An 18,620-nucleotide genomic window follows, 5' to 3' on the forward strand; every position below is an offset into this window, starting at 1 on the left:
AGATCAGGACAGAGACAACGGCTTCCCACGCACACTGTGTGTATCTTATGTCTCGTGTCTCTTAATGTTGTAGTCACCTCTCTGCTTCATTTTATTTTTAAAATATTACTCGGTTATGCCTTAGCTACCAAAAACGATTCTACTGTAATATGGTGTCTGTACAGCGTCCAAATTGCATCGCGTGCGCTTTTACATCTCACACATCTCGCGCGTTAAGCGGGATTTATTTATTTATTTACTTTATTCTTTCGCCTGCTTTCTAAAGTAATATTTAAATAAATTGCTGTTGTCCACGTTTTTTTGTTTTACTTATTGTTATGTACTGTATGTGCTTATGTACTGTATTTACTGACATCATCAGCATGCCCCCTAGTGGTCAAGTTGTAAGAAAACTGCTTTTGCCGCGAGTCGCGCTCAGGCCATCAGGTTTAGTATTTATATTGTTTTAAAGTCATGTTTGCAACATTGCTTCAGGAGCATTCGTTCAACATTATCCTGGTGTTCAGACATCATTTCATCACACATTCTATCTCTTAAAAAAACAACCGAATACCAGTGTTGTACCAACGTCCATAGGGTTGGCTAATTCCTGCTGGGAAAACTTATCCTGTTTTTTTTCCCCACAAAAACATTTCCACACAACTTTTCAAAAAGATTAAAAGCCTAATTGTCTTTTTTTTTTTCTTCCCTCTTGTGGAATTTCCAGTCTGAACTGTTTTCCTTAAGCTCGAGGGTGGTCTGATCATTTTACTGTCACTTAGATTGACATCGCCGTCATTGTACAAGCACGTGCATTTAAACTCAAGGGAAAAAGCCTGTATAAATCATTTCTTTCCCTTTTTTGTTTGATTTAGCTTGGAGACACGGGTGTGTATACGTGTGTAGCGTCCAGTCCCAGTGGAGAAGCATCATGGAAGGCCTACCTGGAAGTTCAAGGTTGTGGAACACACACACACACACACACACACAACACACTTTTAGGATAAGTATATGTAGCGATGAGTGAAGGAATATGAAACGTGAATGACTTAGTAATTGCTTGTCTCCTTCCTTTTTTATAAGACTGACATTATAATAGCTGAAGGTGACGGAGAGAGAGAGAAAGAGAGAGAGAGAGAGAGAGAGAGAGATGTTCCTGTTCTCTTTCTATAATTTGTAAAAAATCTAAAAAAAAAAAAAAATATATATATATATATATATATATATATATATATATATATATATATATATTTCCCCTCCGGTTTCAGAGTTTGGTATTGGAGTTCAGCCCGGCCGACCCACCGACCCCAACCTGATCCCCAGCCCCCCCTCCAAACCCGAGGTCACCGATGTCACCCGCACCACCGTGTCCCTGTCCTGGAAGCCTGACCTTCACTCCGGAGCCACGCCCACCTCATACATCATCGAGGCTTTCAGGTAGCAGAAATCTCTGGCCGCATTATTATTATAATTTTAGTTCACGTTATTTTTCTCTCTGTATCTAAACAATGCTAAACAATCAATTCACTCGCGGATGAACTTTACCCCTGTGAATTTTTGCCTTTTTGTGTTAAATCGTAAGCAAGTGGAAACAAGCAGAACTACTGCTGTGAATCCTTGGTGCATGTTTTTCATAAACTGTTCTTTCAAGTCTTAATCATTAAACCTGTCAAAGAAATAACCAGCGAATTGAAGCAACGTGTGTGATGAAATGTCACTTATTATTTACCAACAAACCCCAGTTATAAACACTTCTGCATTGTTGCTCAACTTTCCTATAACAGTTCCGTTATTGTTTATTATTTATGTTTAATATTTCATACTTAAATGATTGATCCATTACAGTGGAAATGGTGGGTGATGAGTTTTTATTTGGAAATCCAGGCAAGTTTGTTTTTTCTTTCTCCTGCCGTGTTCAAGCCTGCCGTATACGGCTATCAGCATTCTGATGAATGTGTTTTTTTTTGCCGTAGTATCAGTATTGGGATACTTTCACTTTTTTTTACCTGCCATGTTTTGTGCAAAAACAGTCACAGCAGGGTTTCCTTTGGACAATAACAAAAACAATCAATCATATACTGTACTGCATACAAAGACCTCAGTATAGACTTTTTCCGAACGGTCGAGATGTCACTTCATGGTAAAAGTCAATGAATACAATACAGTGGAACCTCGGATTACGAGCTTAATTCGTTCTGGAAGTGGGCTCGTATTCCAAAACACTCTTAAACCAAATTTAATTTTCCCATAGGAAATAATGGAAACTTAAATTATTCGTTCTACAGCCCAAAAAAATAAATACATAAATATAATTAATAAAAAATATAAAGTAAAAATAAAACAAATTAACCTGTACTTTACCTTAAAAAAATGTAAAATTAAACCCCGACAGATAAGGGTTTTCGTTTGTGCATGCAGAGTGTATGTGTGTGCGCGCGCACACACACACACATTAACGGATAGACCGTTTTTACAACCATTTAAAAAAGAGCAAGGAACATTCCTAGTCACACTCACGTGAGCGCATACTAACAGGATCACTGCTGTAAGTAAAACAACAACAACAAAAAACAAATTAAACAGCTCCTTACCTTTGAAAACAATCGCGACAGAGAGGAGTTTGTGTGTTTATTTGGCAACCTGAGAGGAGGGGGGATGAAGGGGGGCTCGCTCACGTTTACAGCCCCCTTCTCTCAGGTTGCCAAACAAACACACAAACTCCCTGCCTTACACAGTCACAAACACGCGCACGCAAAAACACTGCAGGCACTAAGACCCAGCAGGGGAGACAATGGGTCACGGCTTTACAGCTCCTCTTCTCTCAGGTTGCCAAATAAACACACAAACTCTTTTCTGTCGCGACTGTTTTCAAAGGTGAGGAGCTGTTTAATTTTTGTTGTTGTTGTTGTTTTACTTTACAGTAGTAATCCCGTTAGTATGCACTCACGCGAGTGTGACTAGCGATTTTCCTTGCTAATTTTTAAACGGTTTTAAAAACGGTCTCTCCGTTAATGTGTGTGTGTGTGTGTGTGTGTGTGTGCGCGCGCGCACGCACATCTCACACACACACACACAGCGCGTGTGTGTATTCACCCAGCAGGAGAGACGATTACCTACAATTCTGCTGCAAGAGAGAGAAAAACCGTTGGCTCACTTGTGATGACGTAACGCTCGTTGTTAAAACAAGAAGCGCATGCGTGAAACATGATACTCGGTGCTCGTTAACTAAGACAATGCTCGTTTTTCAAGTAAAAAATTATTAAAAATTGTTGCTCGTCTTGCAAAACACCCGTAAACCACGTTACTCGTAATCCGAGGTTCCACTGTACATTTGCAAAATAATCACATAAAAACAAATCTATATTTTTGTATACACAAATGCTTTTGGGCGTTAGAGCAACTTTATCTCTCATTTGCTGTGAAGTGACTGAAAAGGCACACCATTTAAAAAAAAAAAAAAAAATCTATATAAATATTCTTTTGTTTTATCTCAGCAAGGTATTCCTCAACCGATCGGTAGAGATAGCTCAAACAGATTAAGTTCAACAGATTCGTCAATAACATACTGTATTGGACTGAAAATGTGTCTTACTAAATAGCTCAGCAGAACATTAAATATATTAAGAGATCTAAACAAAATCCAAACAAAAGGCTCAATGGGACCTCCACTGCTATGTAGTGATGTAGTTGAGGTGGCTGTAGAAGGCATTGTTGGTTGGGTTTGCTGGTTAAATGTCCAGTGTGTGTTTGTGTTTCCTGTAGTCATGCATCAGGCAGTAGCTGGCACACACTAGCAGAGCATGTGAGGACCGAGAGCTACGTCTTAAAGGGCCTGAAACCCAGTGCGGTCTATCTCTTCCTCGTCAGAGCAGCTAACGCATACGGTCTGAGTGACCCAAGTCCCATCAGCGACGCCATCAAAACACAAGGTGAGCTATGCACCGTTGCTAGCGATAAACAGGCTTATATACTCTATATGTCAGTAGAGATCAGTGATTAAGTGATGGTTTTTGTGTGTGTGTGTGTGTGTGTGTGTGTGTGTGTGTAGAAATCCCCCCAACCAGTCAGGGAGTGGAGCATGGGCAGATCCAGAGGGAGCTCGGAGATGTCGTCATCCACCTCCACAATCCCATCATCCTTTCCTCCTCCTCCATCCGTTTGCAGTGGACTGTAAGAAACTTTCCAGCATTCCTGCATCACTAATCTCATCTTCTCTGGAAGTTCACACTAGCAGCGTTACTCAGAACGCTCTACACTGAATGCTAGTGGGCGTTTCTATCTTTAGTTTACCGCCGGGTTTCAGTGATAGTGCCAGACTGGTGAGAAATCTATCAGAGCTATCTACAGAGCTGATATAAACAGGCCACCCGATAACAAATCAGCTATCCTTCTGCTGAAAATATGATTCTGGACAGAAGTCACTTGTGTTTCTGAGTAGGTTGCTGTTTGTTGTGGAATGAAACACAACCGTTACAACACTGGCTCTGTTCTCTTTTGGGAAAATCAATCACTTGATGCTCATAGCAGCAGAGTCTTAGTAAGATCAGTAGATCCGTGCAACCACAAAACAACCCAGATTTCTCGGGTAGGTGAAGATAGAAACGTGCCAATGTTACGCCTGTGGTTAGACAACATATCATTTCATTTTAAATTTGCATAAGGTTCAGTGAACTTTAGTCAGCCTTATGATTTCAGTAACGATTGTCTTTAACATACTCACTAAGAAAATAGCAATGGCGTTTTTGTTGTTTTTTATTTCCTTGGGACACTAATAAAAACAATGTTTGTTTTTGTTTGTTTGTGTTTATATTAGAAACAGACCCCAGTTTAGACATCCTCCAAACGGTTAAGATGTCACTTTGTAGTAAAAGTATCACTACGTCTACATATACCGCAGGAAAAAAAAAAAAAATCTTCTTTATTTTTACTTTATTGCTTGCTTTTTTTTTTTTAAGTTTAGCATATTTCACCGGAGAGGTGGAGGTTAGGGTTAGATTAGGTTGCACGATTAGGTTAAGATGATGTTGAAACACGTTTAAAATGTTATTGACTCAAAATGATCACGATACGTAGGTGCCAATTCGATTTATATTACAATTCTGTTATAACGATGGTTTTATAAATGCCCATATTACTTTTTTATAATCTTAATTTTGTTTGGGTTTTGTTCACGATGGTGAAAGATTGAGAGTTCACCTACAGTATGTGGAAGACAGCAGATAGCACTTTCCTCCTAGACGTTTGTTTGGTAGTGGTCATGTGATAACATGGGAATTGCAAATGAAAAAAAAGTATAAGGTGAAGAAAATCTTAGTACTTAAAAAAGGGTTGAATTTCGTCCTACAATCCAACACTGGAGCAACTCTTTGTGACTGGTTAACAGAAAATTCTGGCATATACCTTGTAAAAAGTGGTACGATCCCGAAAGGACAAATTGGACATTTAATGTTTGATCTGTTAATATTTAGACCAAAAAAATAATAAAAGCAGAAATTTACAGATTTCTAAATGAATAAGGAACGAATGTGGTTTTTTTGTAGTAGAAAGTGTTGTTCGTGGACAAACCCTAGAGCATTCCTTTAACCCTAACATTCGCCATCTTCCTCGCTCACACCCCCGGACCCTGTGTAGAGTCTGTGATTATAGTTTATGTTTTCGAACCTGCAATAAATTTGCAATGTGCTGGAAATGTGCTTAATGTCCCGTCTCCGCTTGCCAGGCCAGTGTTCGTAGTAAAACGCACACACACACACCGTGGTTTTCGTGTCAGAATTTTGGACCCTTCGCACTTTCTGAGTGCTTAATGAGTTGCAGCTGAGACGACAGGTTTTACTGGCTTGGATCGAGCGAGCATTACGGTCTTTACAAGCCTGCACAGTTCTCTGCATTAGATCCATATGGAGGAGATCGCACTCTCGGCTTTCTACACAAAGCTCCAGGGCTTCTGAATCGTGTCAGAAAAAAAAAAAGCCCCTTAAAATCAAGAAGTTACTAAATACTATAAACGTTCCTACTTAATAGTCGCGTACTTAATAGGGACAGATGTGTAGGAGAAGCAAAGCCTGGAGATGTTTCACTATCGCAACAAGAACCTGCTGTACAAAGCAAGATTTGCAAAGCAAAGTGTAGAAAGCTGCTGCTTCCTGAAGCCCCCAAGCTGAGCTCTCGTGTTTGCGGTTAGCTCAAAGAGCTCAAGATCCTGCTGGAAACAGGCACGAGGAATCATCTGCCAGCAGACCCCTTCAGGCCACCAGACGTCTGAGAGGCTCATAGCTGGGAGTCTGGGTTTTTTCCTCAGACGATCGAGTGTTTTCATGTCATTTCACCTTTCTCTACCGCTTGCCGTTCCATCTCATCTTCTTTTCGGGTCATCGTTGTGCTCTTTTTCTTCAACGTTGTGCCCCTCCCTCTTAAAACCACTAATACAGAGCGTCAATAATAAGAGCTGTCAGTTTCAGCTATGATGCAGTGAGACATAAAAAAATATATCTAATTGTTGTACCACCCACACTGCATGCTAGTCATCAAAACCCTCGGTTTGAGAAAGAGCGTTTTCAATGCGTTTTTCTTCCATCATTTGATAATAAATTGCTAAGCGTGGCACTTCTGGAAAATAACAAAATGCCACCAGTGCTACAGTAACAGAACACAGCAATATTTGCATATTGAAATCTGATAAGCTCCTGCATTTTACAGATGTGGCCATTAAGAATGCGCGAATCGAAGGCAGCAATTCGTCTCGCGGGGTGCAGCCAGATCCCACAAGCACCATTTTAAAATTTAAATAAATGTAATAACACTTAGCTGTATGTGGTGTTTGTGTTTGCAAACTTTAATGTATCCTGTAGTCTAGTATATTAATGTGCTTACCTGGCTAGCTTATTATAACATCATTAAATTATGTTAGCTAGCACTGATTTTTTTTATTTGGCAGGCAACCAGAATATGGACTAAAGAACACACTGTAGCATTACAGCAGCTAGCTAATACATTTATAATTCTCATGAAGCCAGTTGATAAGCTAGGCTGTGACGTTGTTGATTAGCTAATAAGTACATTGTTGATTAGCCATACTGTAATGCTGTTAATACTGTAACGTTGTTGTTCAGCTAACGGGAAAATTGTTGATTAGCCATGCTGTAACACTATTGATTAGCTAACGGTAACACTGTTGATAAGCCATGCTGTTACACTGTTGATTAGCCATAATGTAACGCTGTTGTTTAGCTAACGGAAACATTGTTGATTAGCCATGCTGTAACGCTGCTAATTAGCCATAATAGCGCTGATAATTAGCCATACTGTAACGCTGTTGATTAGCTAACGGGAACATTGTTGATTAGCCATGCTGTAACGCTGTTAATTAGCCATACTCTACCGCTGTTGATTAGCTAATGGGAACATTGTTGATCAGCTAACCATAAAATTGTTGATTAGCCATACTGTAACACTCTTAATTAGCCATACTGTAATGCTGTTGATTAGCCATACTGTAACGCTGTTGATTAGCTAACAGGAACACTGTTGATTAGCCGTACTGTAACAGGGACAAACTGACCATTTTGATTCATACACATTCACATTTCATACAAACTTAAATAATTATTTTGATTGTGTAAAGCTGCTTTGCGACAATGACAATTGCTAAAAGCGCTATACAAATAAAATTGAATTGAATTAACACTCTTGATTAGCCGTGCTGTAACACTGTTGATTAGCCATACTGTAACGCTGTTGATTAGCTAACAGGAACATTGTTAATTAGCCGTACTGTAACACTGTTAATTAGCCGTGTTGTAACACTGTTGATTAGCCATACTGTAACACTTGATTAGCCGTGCTGTAACACTTGATTAGCCGTGCTGTAACGCTGTTGATTAGCCGTGCTGTAACACTGTTGATTAGCCGTGCTGTAACACTGTTGATTAGCCGCGCTGCAACACTGTTGATTAGCCGCGCTGTAACACTGTTAATTACCCATGCTGTAACGCAGTTAATTAGCACTGCTGTAGTGCTGCTGATTATCTGTACTGTAACGTTGTCATGTTGTGTGTGCAGGTGGAGCAGCAGTCCCAGTACATGCAGGGCTATAAGGTGATGTACCGCGTCTCGTCTGAGGCTGGGCAGACGCGTAGCGACTGGGCCGTGTCCGAGGTCAGGAGTCCTGCGGAGTACACCTCCGTGATCGCTCAGCTCCGCAAAGGCACCACCTACGAGTTCAAAATCCGACCCTTCTTCAACGAGTTCCAGGGAACAGACAGCGACATCAAAGTGGGCAAGACGCTGGAGGAAGGTGAGGACTTCCTGTTTCTGCGCCGATCCCTCTCTCAGCTCTGTCTCAGACGTCTGTCACACGTGCAATCTGCGCATTATTACACTGGCTTCCAGGGTTGCACTTCAGCTTTTTTTTTCTTTCTCTCTCGCTCTCTAAACACTTAAAGCCAGAAGTGTGTGTGAAGGAGCAACGTGAAAGCAATCCAAACAGCAGATGGGAAAATTGAAATGTAACAAAGCATACTCGAACACATGCCTCGCTAATTGATCTTAGGGTGTGGACGTCTGCGGGCCCTTTATTACACACGGATTAGTTTTACTCGCTTTGTGTGTGTGTGCGTGTGTGTGAGAGTGTTTGTGTTTGTTAGAGCGTGCGAGTGTATGAGTGAGTGGGAAATGTGGGACTGTGTGAAAAGACAGAACGGGGAAAAAGGTTTAGAAAAGCAGCTGGGTTTGCTGTTAAGGTTTTAATGGCCCATGAGAGACTTGTTTTCTGGATTCGCGCTCAGTTTTACGCTCGCAGTGTAACAGAGAGCCTGAAGAACTCCAGTGTTCCTCGAACACTTGCAATTTATTAAAGGAAAAGTTTAGCCAAATATTACATTTACACAATTTTCCCTTTGTGTATTCAAGCAGTCAGGACATATCCTGCAAAGAGCGGAGCAAGAGATGCTAAGAGCCTCGAGTCGAGCATTATGGATGAACATGAGCTGGCGTAAATTACGAAAACAGACCTGTACGTTAAAAAAATGTTGATCTGACCTTAGTTGAAACGTATAGGCTTAGTTGCTCTGTTGCCCTGCACCTCCAGGGTCCGGGTTTGATTCCCTCATCAGGGTCTGTGTGCATGTATTTGCATGTTCTCCACGTGCTTGTTGGGTTTCCTCCGGGTTCTCTGGTTTCCTCCTACAGACTTTAAGCAGAAAAAGGTTTTTTACATGCCTGTTTTAGAGGGCGTGGCTATGCAAGTTTGACTGTTAATAAGTCCATGTTGTAGGAACTTATGAGCTCATCTGCAGCCCTGGTAGCTTTGCTTCTAAATAGGGCTCATATCTGTAAGCAGCTACGCCAAGGTTTTAAGTGTTGTGTTGTTTTAGTCCCCAGTGCAGCACCCCGGGATGTGACGGTCACACATAGTGGAGACAATGGCACGGCCATCCTGCTGTCCTGGCAAGCACCTCCTGAGGACAAGCGTAACGGAGTGGTCCAGGAGTACAGGGTGAGCATGTGCGCGTATACACACACACACACACACACACACACACACACACACCAGAGGAGGAGACAAAGGGCTATAAAAGCGAACTGAACTGAATGAGTCCCGGTCATATGCTGAACGAACCAAAGGACGAAGTGCAGCGGAGAAATTGCTGTGCTCTGCTGCCACCTGATGGACAAAACACAGAATTACAGATTTTTTATTCTTCCAAAACAGCAGTCTATCTCATGTCATTTATTACAAAAGTATATTGTAACATGATCAGTAAAGTGTGTGTGATGTTATAGCGAAAGTAGCCAATATGTTAGAAATAAAAAAGTATGTTAATTTTAATGGTGTAAAATATTTTAATATGAATCAAATAATGATCTATTTGCACGTGTTACACATGAGGTACAGAAATGTTTACATATGTTACGGCAGGAAAATAATAATAATAAAATTACATTTTAAAACAATATAGAAATATATAAACCTATAAAACAATTTTTTTTTTAAATAAGTGGAAAACATTTTTACTATGCAAATGTATATACATATAAACTACATGATCGTATGTCCACATGCATTATTGTATGTAATAATACAGTAAACAGAATATATATTTGTAACAAAATAAAAATAAAAACTATAAAGATTTGGTTACGTTGTATATAACAATATTTATTAATATTATTTATTAATAAAGTAAATATATAAATATGTACATTCAAATACAAATACTCTGTACACTATAGTTAAACAAACACAAATAAATGCACTGATCAATCATTGTAATATGATATAAAAATATAAATATTAAAACAGTAATTAGAAGTATACATTTATGTATAAATATACATTTAAATGATAGATTTTTTTTTTTTCACATTACATTTATTTATAATATTCTTATATGTAGCTCTATAAAAAAAGTGTCTAAATCATCTGTATCATATGAATTATGTTAATCTGAAATAGAATTACTATTAACTTTCTGTCTCTCTGTTCTGCACTTTATATTCATTTTTATTTTTAATTTTTTTTATAATACACTAATGCGTAGTGGTTGGCACTGTCACCTTGTACCTCCAGGTTCTGGATTCGATTCCCGGCTCGGGGTCTGTGTGCATGGAGTTAGCATGTCCTCTCCGTGCTTGGTGGGTTTCCTCCCACAGGCCAAAGACATACAGATTAGGATAATTGGTGTTCCTAAATTGCCTGTCCAGCACGAGCTCCAGGTTGTACCCCCCCTCACACCCTAGAGATACCCTTTGGTCCTCCCGTGACCCTGTACAGGATCAGGACCCTGTACAGAGTGCACGGATTCTTTCTATCCAGAAACTTGAGTCTGTCTCCTGATATTCGCTAAAAAGTTTTTTTTTTTTGAATATTATTTTCATTATATTTTTGTATTTTTATTGCTGGTTTATGTTTTTCTCACTGTGCAGTCGTTTAACTTTACATTATAAACGGCTGATCATTTCTCCAGGTACATTTTCTGCCAGTTACTTGCGATTTCGCGCTTGTCGAATGTGGCGAGACTGAGCGGCTCGTTCCTTAATCGCTTCCCCTGTTCGCTACCTGCCTCCAAACAGCCATGAAGGATTCTGGGCCAGGTCTTACTCTGTTTCTCGAATGAGCCAGAAGGAACAAGATGAAGTTTTTTTTTTTTGTTTTTTGTTTTTAAGCAACGGCAGGAAATTTCCGTCAAACGCGGATCACATGGCTGAAACAGCTTTGTATTGAGTCAGAGTTAGACAGAAGCACATGTTTAATTACTTCAGAGAAACGCTAACAACCTTCCTTTTACGATCCCATACAGCCTGAGGTGCTGCACCAAGGTTAAATAAGTACAGAATAAAACACTACAAGATGGGAAAGTCCCGTTTTTATAACATTCACAGGAGTTCAGTGTTCTACTGATGTTCTGTTATCGCAGTAAAATGTTAATCGTTGGCTCATTAACCTGTTTCATGGGCGTCTGGTGCATTAAAAGCGACACACACTAGGTGGCGTGCCAGAGCCTGGACATCACTGTCTGATTTGATGATCCTCATCCTAAACACAAAAACCTTTGATCTTCAAATCAAAGTATTTACTTTGAATTCCTAACGAGGTTTTTTTGGACAGTTGTGAGGACGGTGTTCCCATTCTGACCCCAAGTCGCACCACAAGGAAAAGTAGAGTTAATTCCGGATGACCGCAGTAGGCATTCCAGCTAAAGTCAGGTCTAGCAGATCCACTTATGGAGTTATGTAACCTGGCGAGGGTACACCCGCCTCACACGCCTCATGCTCTCTTTACCTTCAGCTAAGATCAGCAAACTTCTACTTCTGTCGAGTGCCTGGAGGAGGTGAAGCTGGAAATGAGGCATTAACATGAAGGTCCATTGTGCTTCCACAGATTTGGTGTTTGGGAAACGAGAGTCGTTACCATATCAACCGCACCGTGGACGGGTCCACCTTCTCCACTGTGATTACGGGGCTGGTCCCGGGCATCCGTTATGGTGTGGAGATGGCAGCCAGCACCGGAGCCGGACCTGGAGTGAAGAGTGAGCTCACCCACTTCCAGCTGGGTGAGAACACACACACACACACACACACACGCACGCACATATCACAGCACACCAGATCTCTTACTACACAACATACAGTACTAGCCCTTTCACTACACCTTACTACGTCACACCTCACCAAACTACACCACTACACTACACCTCATTACACCACAACACACAACATCATTACACTACACTACACCTCTCACTACACTACATCAAACCACAATACTTACCACTGTACAATAAATCTGACTAAAGATTAACAGAATTTTAATTATCTTTTCATTTTTCAATCACATACAGAAAGTGGTTTTTTAAATTTATAACTTTATAAATTCTTTATAACTGTTTAATATTTTTTCCTTTTAGAACGTCTGAACGAATTCATAATAACAGCATGAAAAGTATGCGGTGTTGAATGACATCATTTATCATGCTAAACGAACAAATGTCGGCTGATTGCTATGAAAAAGTAAAGTAGATTTTTTTTTTTTTTTTTACACTTGAAGTCAGAAGATGAAGGTCGACCTGCTGTCAGGATTTAAAGCGACAAAGAAGAAAAGTCTAAACCTCACACAGACACACACTTGCGCGGTGGGTCAAGGGCACGTTTTACCGCCGTGTGCTTTTGATCTGACAAGTTAAAGAGAAGTGACTTCATACAGTAGTAGAACGATCATGGTTTTTTTGTCTGCGAGCCACATCAGGCCCCACCATCACCCACTCCAATACCACGATACACCATCAAAGCCTTCGCGCTCACCTCAGCGAAGCTTTCACGAAGCAATACAGCTGTAATGAATGTCAATGCACGTTTTTGACCTACCTGGTCATTGCCGGTTCACTGGCCCCTATTATGCGACAGCTTCCACACAGCACGAGTCAAGGTTAACACAGGCTTCCTTTAAAGCCAGACACACACTTTTAAACTGCTGTGTCACAGAGCAATGTGACACACTCGGAGAGAAGTGCTGTCTCGCCTCTCGCGCATACATGAGCTCATGGAGACCCTCGTGGCATCACCGGGATTTAAAATCGCGTTATTATTAAAATAAATAATAACACACTACCGTATAGACCTTTATTCATGATAAAACTTTTTCCTTTGCTTAATAGATTAAAAACGGTGGGACTTGGATAACACCCCAGGTTTTAAATATGGCTGAACTCACACACACAGAAAGAAAGAAAGAAAGCAGAATTATGCATGTGCCGTACACACCATGCCGTTTGGGTTTAAAGCAAAAGTAAAGGTTTTTACCTCCAGCATCGAAATGTCTCTTAAATCATAAAAGTGGGTTAAACAAAAAAAATAATGGTTTGAGGGAGATAAAAGCGAGTCACCAGGAAGAAATGTATGCTGGGAAGGATGGGCCGAGCTCCTTTTATGTGGTGAACGAGTGTGAGACAGAAGCAGATGAAGCAGACGCTTTGTTGTCTGCTGTTTCTCCAGACATGCCAGGCATTTTTTTTAACCCTTTGTTACAGCTCTGATCTGAAGCGCAGGATTCCAAATTAGACCTTGAAGCACCCTGATTTTTCTTATTAAAGCTAATTAAAGACGAGCTAATAGATTCACATCATCTCTAGTCCACATTGTATTAAATAATAATAATAATCATATTTTTCCGTCCTTCTTCTTTTTTGTCTGCCCATCTTATTCTCCAGACTCCTCAGGCAAGATGACTCAGTCCAAAGTGGACGGAGACGACACGCTGTCTCAGCAGATCTCGGACGTGGTAAAGCAGCCAGCCTTCATCGCCGGGATCGGGGCAGCTTGTTGGATCATCCTCATGGTGTTCAGCATCTGGCTGTACCGCCATCGCAAGAAAAGGAGCGGCCTGAGCACGAGCTACGCCGGCATCCGCAAAGGTACAGCTGGAAACTCGACGACGGCTTGTTTTTGTTTCGATCGGAATTTTAACTAGACGTAAAAGGTACTGGAAAACATATGAATCAAAAACTAAAGGGATCAGGGGGGGCGCCAGAAGGATAATGTTTAGTAGTACATACCGAGAGACACCAGGCCACTTTTACGCTACCTTTAGTGTCTCGCACGCACATACAACCATCAACCACATGACACAAATACTCAGTGAGCGAGTGAGCAACCCCGTCACTAGGGGGCTCCACACTCGGAGGACAGCGCTATCCGCTCCTTCCGCTTGTGTGAGCTCACAGACGCCCCTGATTGGCTGTAGAGCCGTAATAATGGCACTAAAGGCACTAAATACCTCACACTCCTGAATTCAACCTTCTGTTGAAGTTAGATAAGTAAGAGGTGTGTTTCAGGTCTCGACAGTGCCTCAAGATCCTGTGTGTAAACAGAGTATGCACTGTGTATGTTTGACTTTACCATGAAAGAACTTTGTTCCATATCAAAGTATTTAAAGTTTATCATGGAAAAGAGTAATATTCACTGCCTCGCATGTCCTTGCTTCGCCTCTTTTCACTCCTGGTGCAGTCTGTACCAGTATTCGTCGATATCTGATGAAGCGTTATTGCTCTTTCATACCTCTCGCTTTCACTCTGGAGTTCGTGCACTCAGGAGATCGCACAATAGGGATTTTTTTCTCTTCTCTCCTCCCGATGTTGGCATGGAGCTGCAGGCACCCGGTCTGAAGGACATTGAGCTAATGGAATGTGTATTGGCAGGCTGGAGGCTGTGCTAAAAAAGAGAAGCGAGTCTGGCTATTCATTCGCATTAGCATTCACACAATCTGAAGGTTGACATGCGCTCAACCTTTAAAGCATGAACACTGTGACATTGAAAAGGATTCAGCTTTTTGAAGTTCGCCGAGATGTCCGTCTGTTCCGTCCGTCCTTCCGTCCTCCTGTTTGGTGTTGCTTCCGGCCTGGTTTTATATTTCATTAACTTGCAGCTAAGACACGGTTGATGTTTTGTCATAATGTTGCAAAGCTAATCATGGAAAGAAAAAAAACTTTCATAAGGAAACTTTTGAGGTTCTTACACGAGACAAAACTTCACTCTGTAACACTGTGGGTGGCCATCTTGGCCTGTGTTCACCTGGGTTTGGTTGTAGTCCCTTTCCTTTGGTTCCATCCTCCAAAGTTTGAAGGAAGAATCAGAAATCTGGATTAAATGTTTTTCCTTGGGTTTGTGATGGAGTTTCTGGCAAGTCTTTAGCCGTAGAATTCCGGGACAACAAACTAGTAGGATGTTTTGATTTAGAAGCAACTTAAAGGGAAAGGACACCGCAGTGATTAAGTGCTCGCCCTATCATGCGGAGACCGCCAGTTCGATTCCCGGGTGATGCTGTAACCTCTCGCAGCCAGAGGTCTAGAGGTTCCGAGCTCTCCTTTAGAGGGGAGGGATGAGAAGTATTTAGTGCTCCCAAATTAATCAAGACTCTATAGCCAATCAGGGGCGTCTGTGAGCTCAGGCAATCAGAAGGAGCGTAAAAAAGTGATGTCATGCGGTTAACACGTGATAGACTGAGGTGTAGTAGCTTAATGTGGGAGCTCCTAGTGACGGGGAGGAATTGGATACAACTAAAAATAGGGAAAAAATCGGGGGAAAATCCAAAAAAGAAATAGTCATCTATTTGTTGAGTAAAATTAAGAAGTAAATTCAGGAGCTGAAGAGGGTCGAGGAAGTCCTAAGTCTTGAACTCACAACGTCTTACTCGGCGTCCAAGAGTCTTGACTATTTGACTGAAAAAAAACTATATATAGGTCCATTTTGCTGACACTTTATAGGACGCACTTTTGTGCTAAAGAAGCAAAACGCTGGTATTTTTGTCCACAGGCGAGTCTGGTCTTGTATTCGAAGCCGAGGTCGAAAGTCAAGGTCTGAAAACTCTCTCGTGGCTGAAACCCTCTGGCGTTCCCGCTCGCACGTGAGGAACACACAAGGCCACGGGAAAGCTGCCCTTTTTGAACCGGGGGCTCGGAAACGCTCACGTTTGTGGAAACAAAGAAGCGGCTCACTATACAGTAACCTCATAAAGACAGGAGTCTAGCGATAGAGAAGTGAGGTGTTATCTGCGCTTTTATAAGCAATATGGCCAGCTATACTAGAACCTCAGCCTGTCATTACAGGCATGACATTCAGTCAGCACATCAGAACGATTTATTTACTTATTTATTTATTTGGTATTTCCGTCTCAGTGTTTTTTTATTTTTTTTTTATACACCCTGGGACGTATAGCGTGTGTGCGTCTGTCACATCCCTTCTTGCCTCACCTCGTCTCACCTCGTCTGTTTACCTCCGAACAGATAAATACGTACGATAACGGCATCAAAGGAACGTCCACATCTATTACGCCGATCTTTTTTGTACGCCGGGATTTCCGAGCGCCGGCAAACACACAGAGACAGACGGAGAAGAAAAAAGGTGACATTTAAAGGCCAGGGCTCAGCATGCTGAGCGTAAATACACAGGATAAGAGAAGGTGGAGGTGGAAGGCGGTATGGCGTGTTATCGTGTCGCAGTCAGAAAGCGTCCGAGGAGTTAAGCGCAGCAGTTTTCTTCTTTCTTTTGATATTGTAATTGCCTGTTTGCGGGTATTCGACATTTTACACACGCACACATACACAGAGTGAGGCCATGAAAAAAAAGAATTTTTCACGCTCCGTCAGTCTGTTTATGGTTTTGCTCCAAGGTAAAGAGATTAAAGAAGATTATAAATTGGGGATAACAGTAGTAAAATAAAAAACAGCTTTGTTTAGAGCGTTATAAATTTATAAATTTAAGTCATATTAGATTTGATGCTCGCTGAGATTTTGTCTGTCCTAATCATAAAATAGACAGAAGAATTCTTTTTTAAAATTATTATTATTATTATTATTATTATTTACTTAATTGATTGGTTTAATCCAGATTATTACCATTTACACTAGGTTGGATCTGGATTTTAACAACATTTGAGTTTCCAGATTAAAACATTCCTGATGCTTCATGTTGGGTTTTTTGTTCATGACTCTTTTATAAAGCCACTAACTTACAGTATGTGATGTTCTTGTGTAAGTTTGCACTAATTATATGTGTCAAAATAGTCACAATGTCAGTTTTTAAACAAATACAGTAGTGCACCATGACATAAAAAATATACTAAATATATATATATACTGAGTGCCAATAAGGTTTGGTTTAACGAAAGCTAAGCAATAAAGCAAACTTCTTGGTTTACCAGTCAGTCTACGTCTCTACCCTCATCCATGGTCATGAACTTTAGGTAATGACTGAAAAAACTATCTGATTTGGGTGAGAAGTTCGGAAATCCTGAAGGTGATCAGAGTAGACCCTTTGCTTCTCCACATCGAGAGGAGCTTGTTGAGGTGGTTCGGACAGGGAAGTGGAGGGACCCTTAAAGAGGAGCTGGAGACTGGGATGTCTGGTTTCCTTCTGATCAATCTGATTTTTACAATTCCACAGCATTTAGCTATAATACTGTACATAAAAACATATTAATCCACAGTGTATCTGCCAGAGTGGCGTGATTACGCAATTTAATCAGTCTTTTGAGGATCGATTCAATTAACTTTAATTAGGAATCCATTCACACTTTTTGAATCATTTAGAAAAACCTTTGAAGTTAAAATTTCGCATTTTTTTAATAGAAGTGCTACTTCTACTTCTTGTCTTCTTATTTTTCTTCTACATTTCAGTTGTTGTAACACTGCCACCTACTGGCCTAGAGTGTGAAGATCGCAGAAGATTAGGAAGAAGATTACAAAAAAAAAGTTATTGCGTCATACGAAACATGACATTTAAACTTTCAAATAAACACACCACGAGTATCACGGCTCTTCAGTGTTTATTAAATACCCGTCATAATCGGAAATGTGTGAGATCTTCATACAGTATGTATAGTTCCAGGTTTTCTACATGCCTAATTAATAAGGACTATTTTTTTATTTTTTTCCTTTCTTTCCATGTTCTGACCTTCGGATCTGCAGTGCCGTCGTTCACCTTCACGCCTACTGGTAAGCTCGAGGTTATACCTTGTACTTGAATATTATAGGAGTTCCAGCTGGTACAGACTTTCCTTTAGTTAAAGAGCAGCAGAGCAGGCATGTTATCTCGGCCTGCTTTAGAGAGCAGTGTTGCGCCGCACTGCTATATGTCCACTTCACTCCCTTGACATATCTGCTAGCTCTCCTCACTCAGACTCCGACTCAGGAATCACACAGCATCAAGAGGCAGCCGGCCAGCTCTGTAACCCATGTTCTCTGGTTAAAAATACATCTCCCACAAGAAAGAGCGGTACTGTAGAGCTTTTCACAGCCATCAAAGGCGGCTTTGGGAGTCCGCCGAGCCCCTCTGAATCTGGGTGAAAAGGAGCTACGCTTTAGTAAAGAAAGCTGTTAAACACGGACAAGCTCTAAGATCAAAGCTGCTCCGCTGGGCTCCGAGTCTCAGACGGTTCTGATGAGGTGACAGCCGAGCTCTTGTGGCCCAATTAGACAAAAAAGCAGGGAGGACCCGGAGCATCATGAGTCGCTGAGACTTTCCCAAATCAGATAGAAGAACAGAACAGGGCCTGTTTTACTCCCTCCTCCCGTCGCTCACGGTTTTACGTAGTGTCATTTTCGCGCTAATCAACCTCCCATTGACGTCTTCGCAGTCAGAAGTGCCAGTAA

General features: G+C 41.0%; 1 protein-coding gene across 2 annotated transcripts in view; it reads left to right on the forward strand.

The window, feature by feature from the left end:
• The window catches only part of robo1 (roundabout, axon guidance receptor, homolog 1 (Drosophila)), a 278,052-nt gene that overhangs the window by 239,981 nt on the left and 19,451 nt on the right, over positions 1-18,620 (forward strand). For both annotated transcript variants that reach the window (XM_053506706.1, XM_053506705.1), the window contains 9 exons: positions 855-936; positions 1,248-1,416; positions 3,742-3,908; positions 4,028-4,149; positions 8,038-8,272; positions 9,351-9,472; positions 11,858-12,029; positions 13,683-13,886; positions 17,937-17,963. In XM_053506706.1, coding sequence (XP_053362681.1) covers positions 855-936; positions 1,248-1,416; positions 3,742-3,908; positions 4,028-4,149; positions 8,038-8,272; positions 9,351-9,472; positions 11,858-12,029; positions 13,683-13,886; positions 17,937-17,963 — 1,300 coding nt within the window. The remainder of the gene's footprint in view (positions 1-854; positions 937-1,247; positions 1,417-3,741; positions 3,909-4,027; positions 4,150-8,037; positions 8,273-9,350; positions 9,473-11,857; positions 12,030-13,682; positions 13,887-17,936; positions 17,964-18,620) is intronic.

Source organism: Clarias gariepinus, chromosome 11 (assembly GCF_024256425.1).
Source record: "Clarias gariepinus isolate MV-2021 ecotype Netherlands chromosome 11, CGAR_prim_01v2, whole genome shotgun sequence".
Lineage (NCBI taxonomy): Eukaryota > Metazoa > Chordata > Actinopteri > Siluriformes > Clariidae > Clarias > Clarias gariepinus.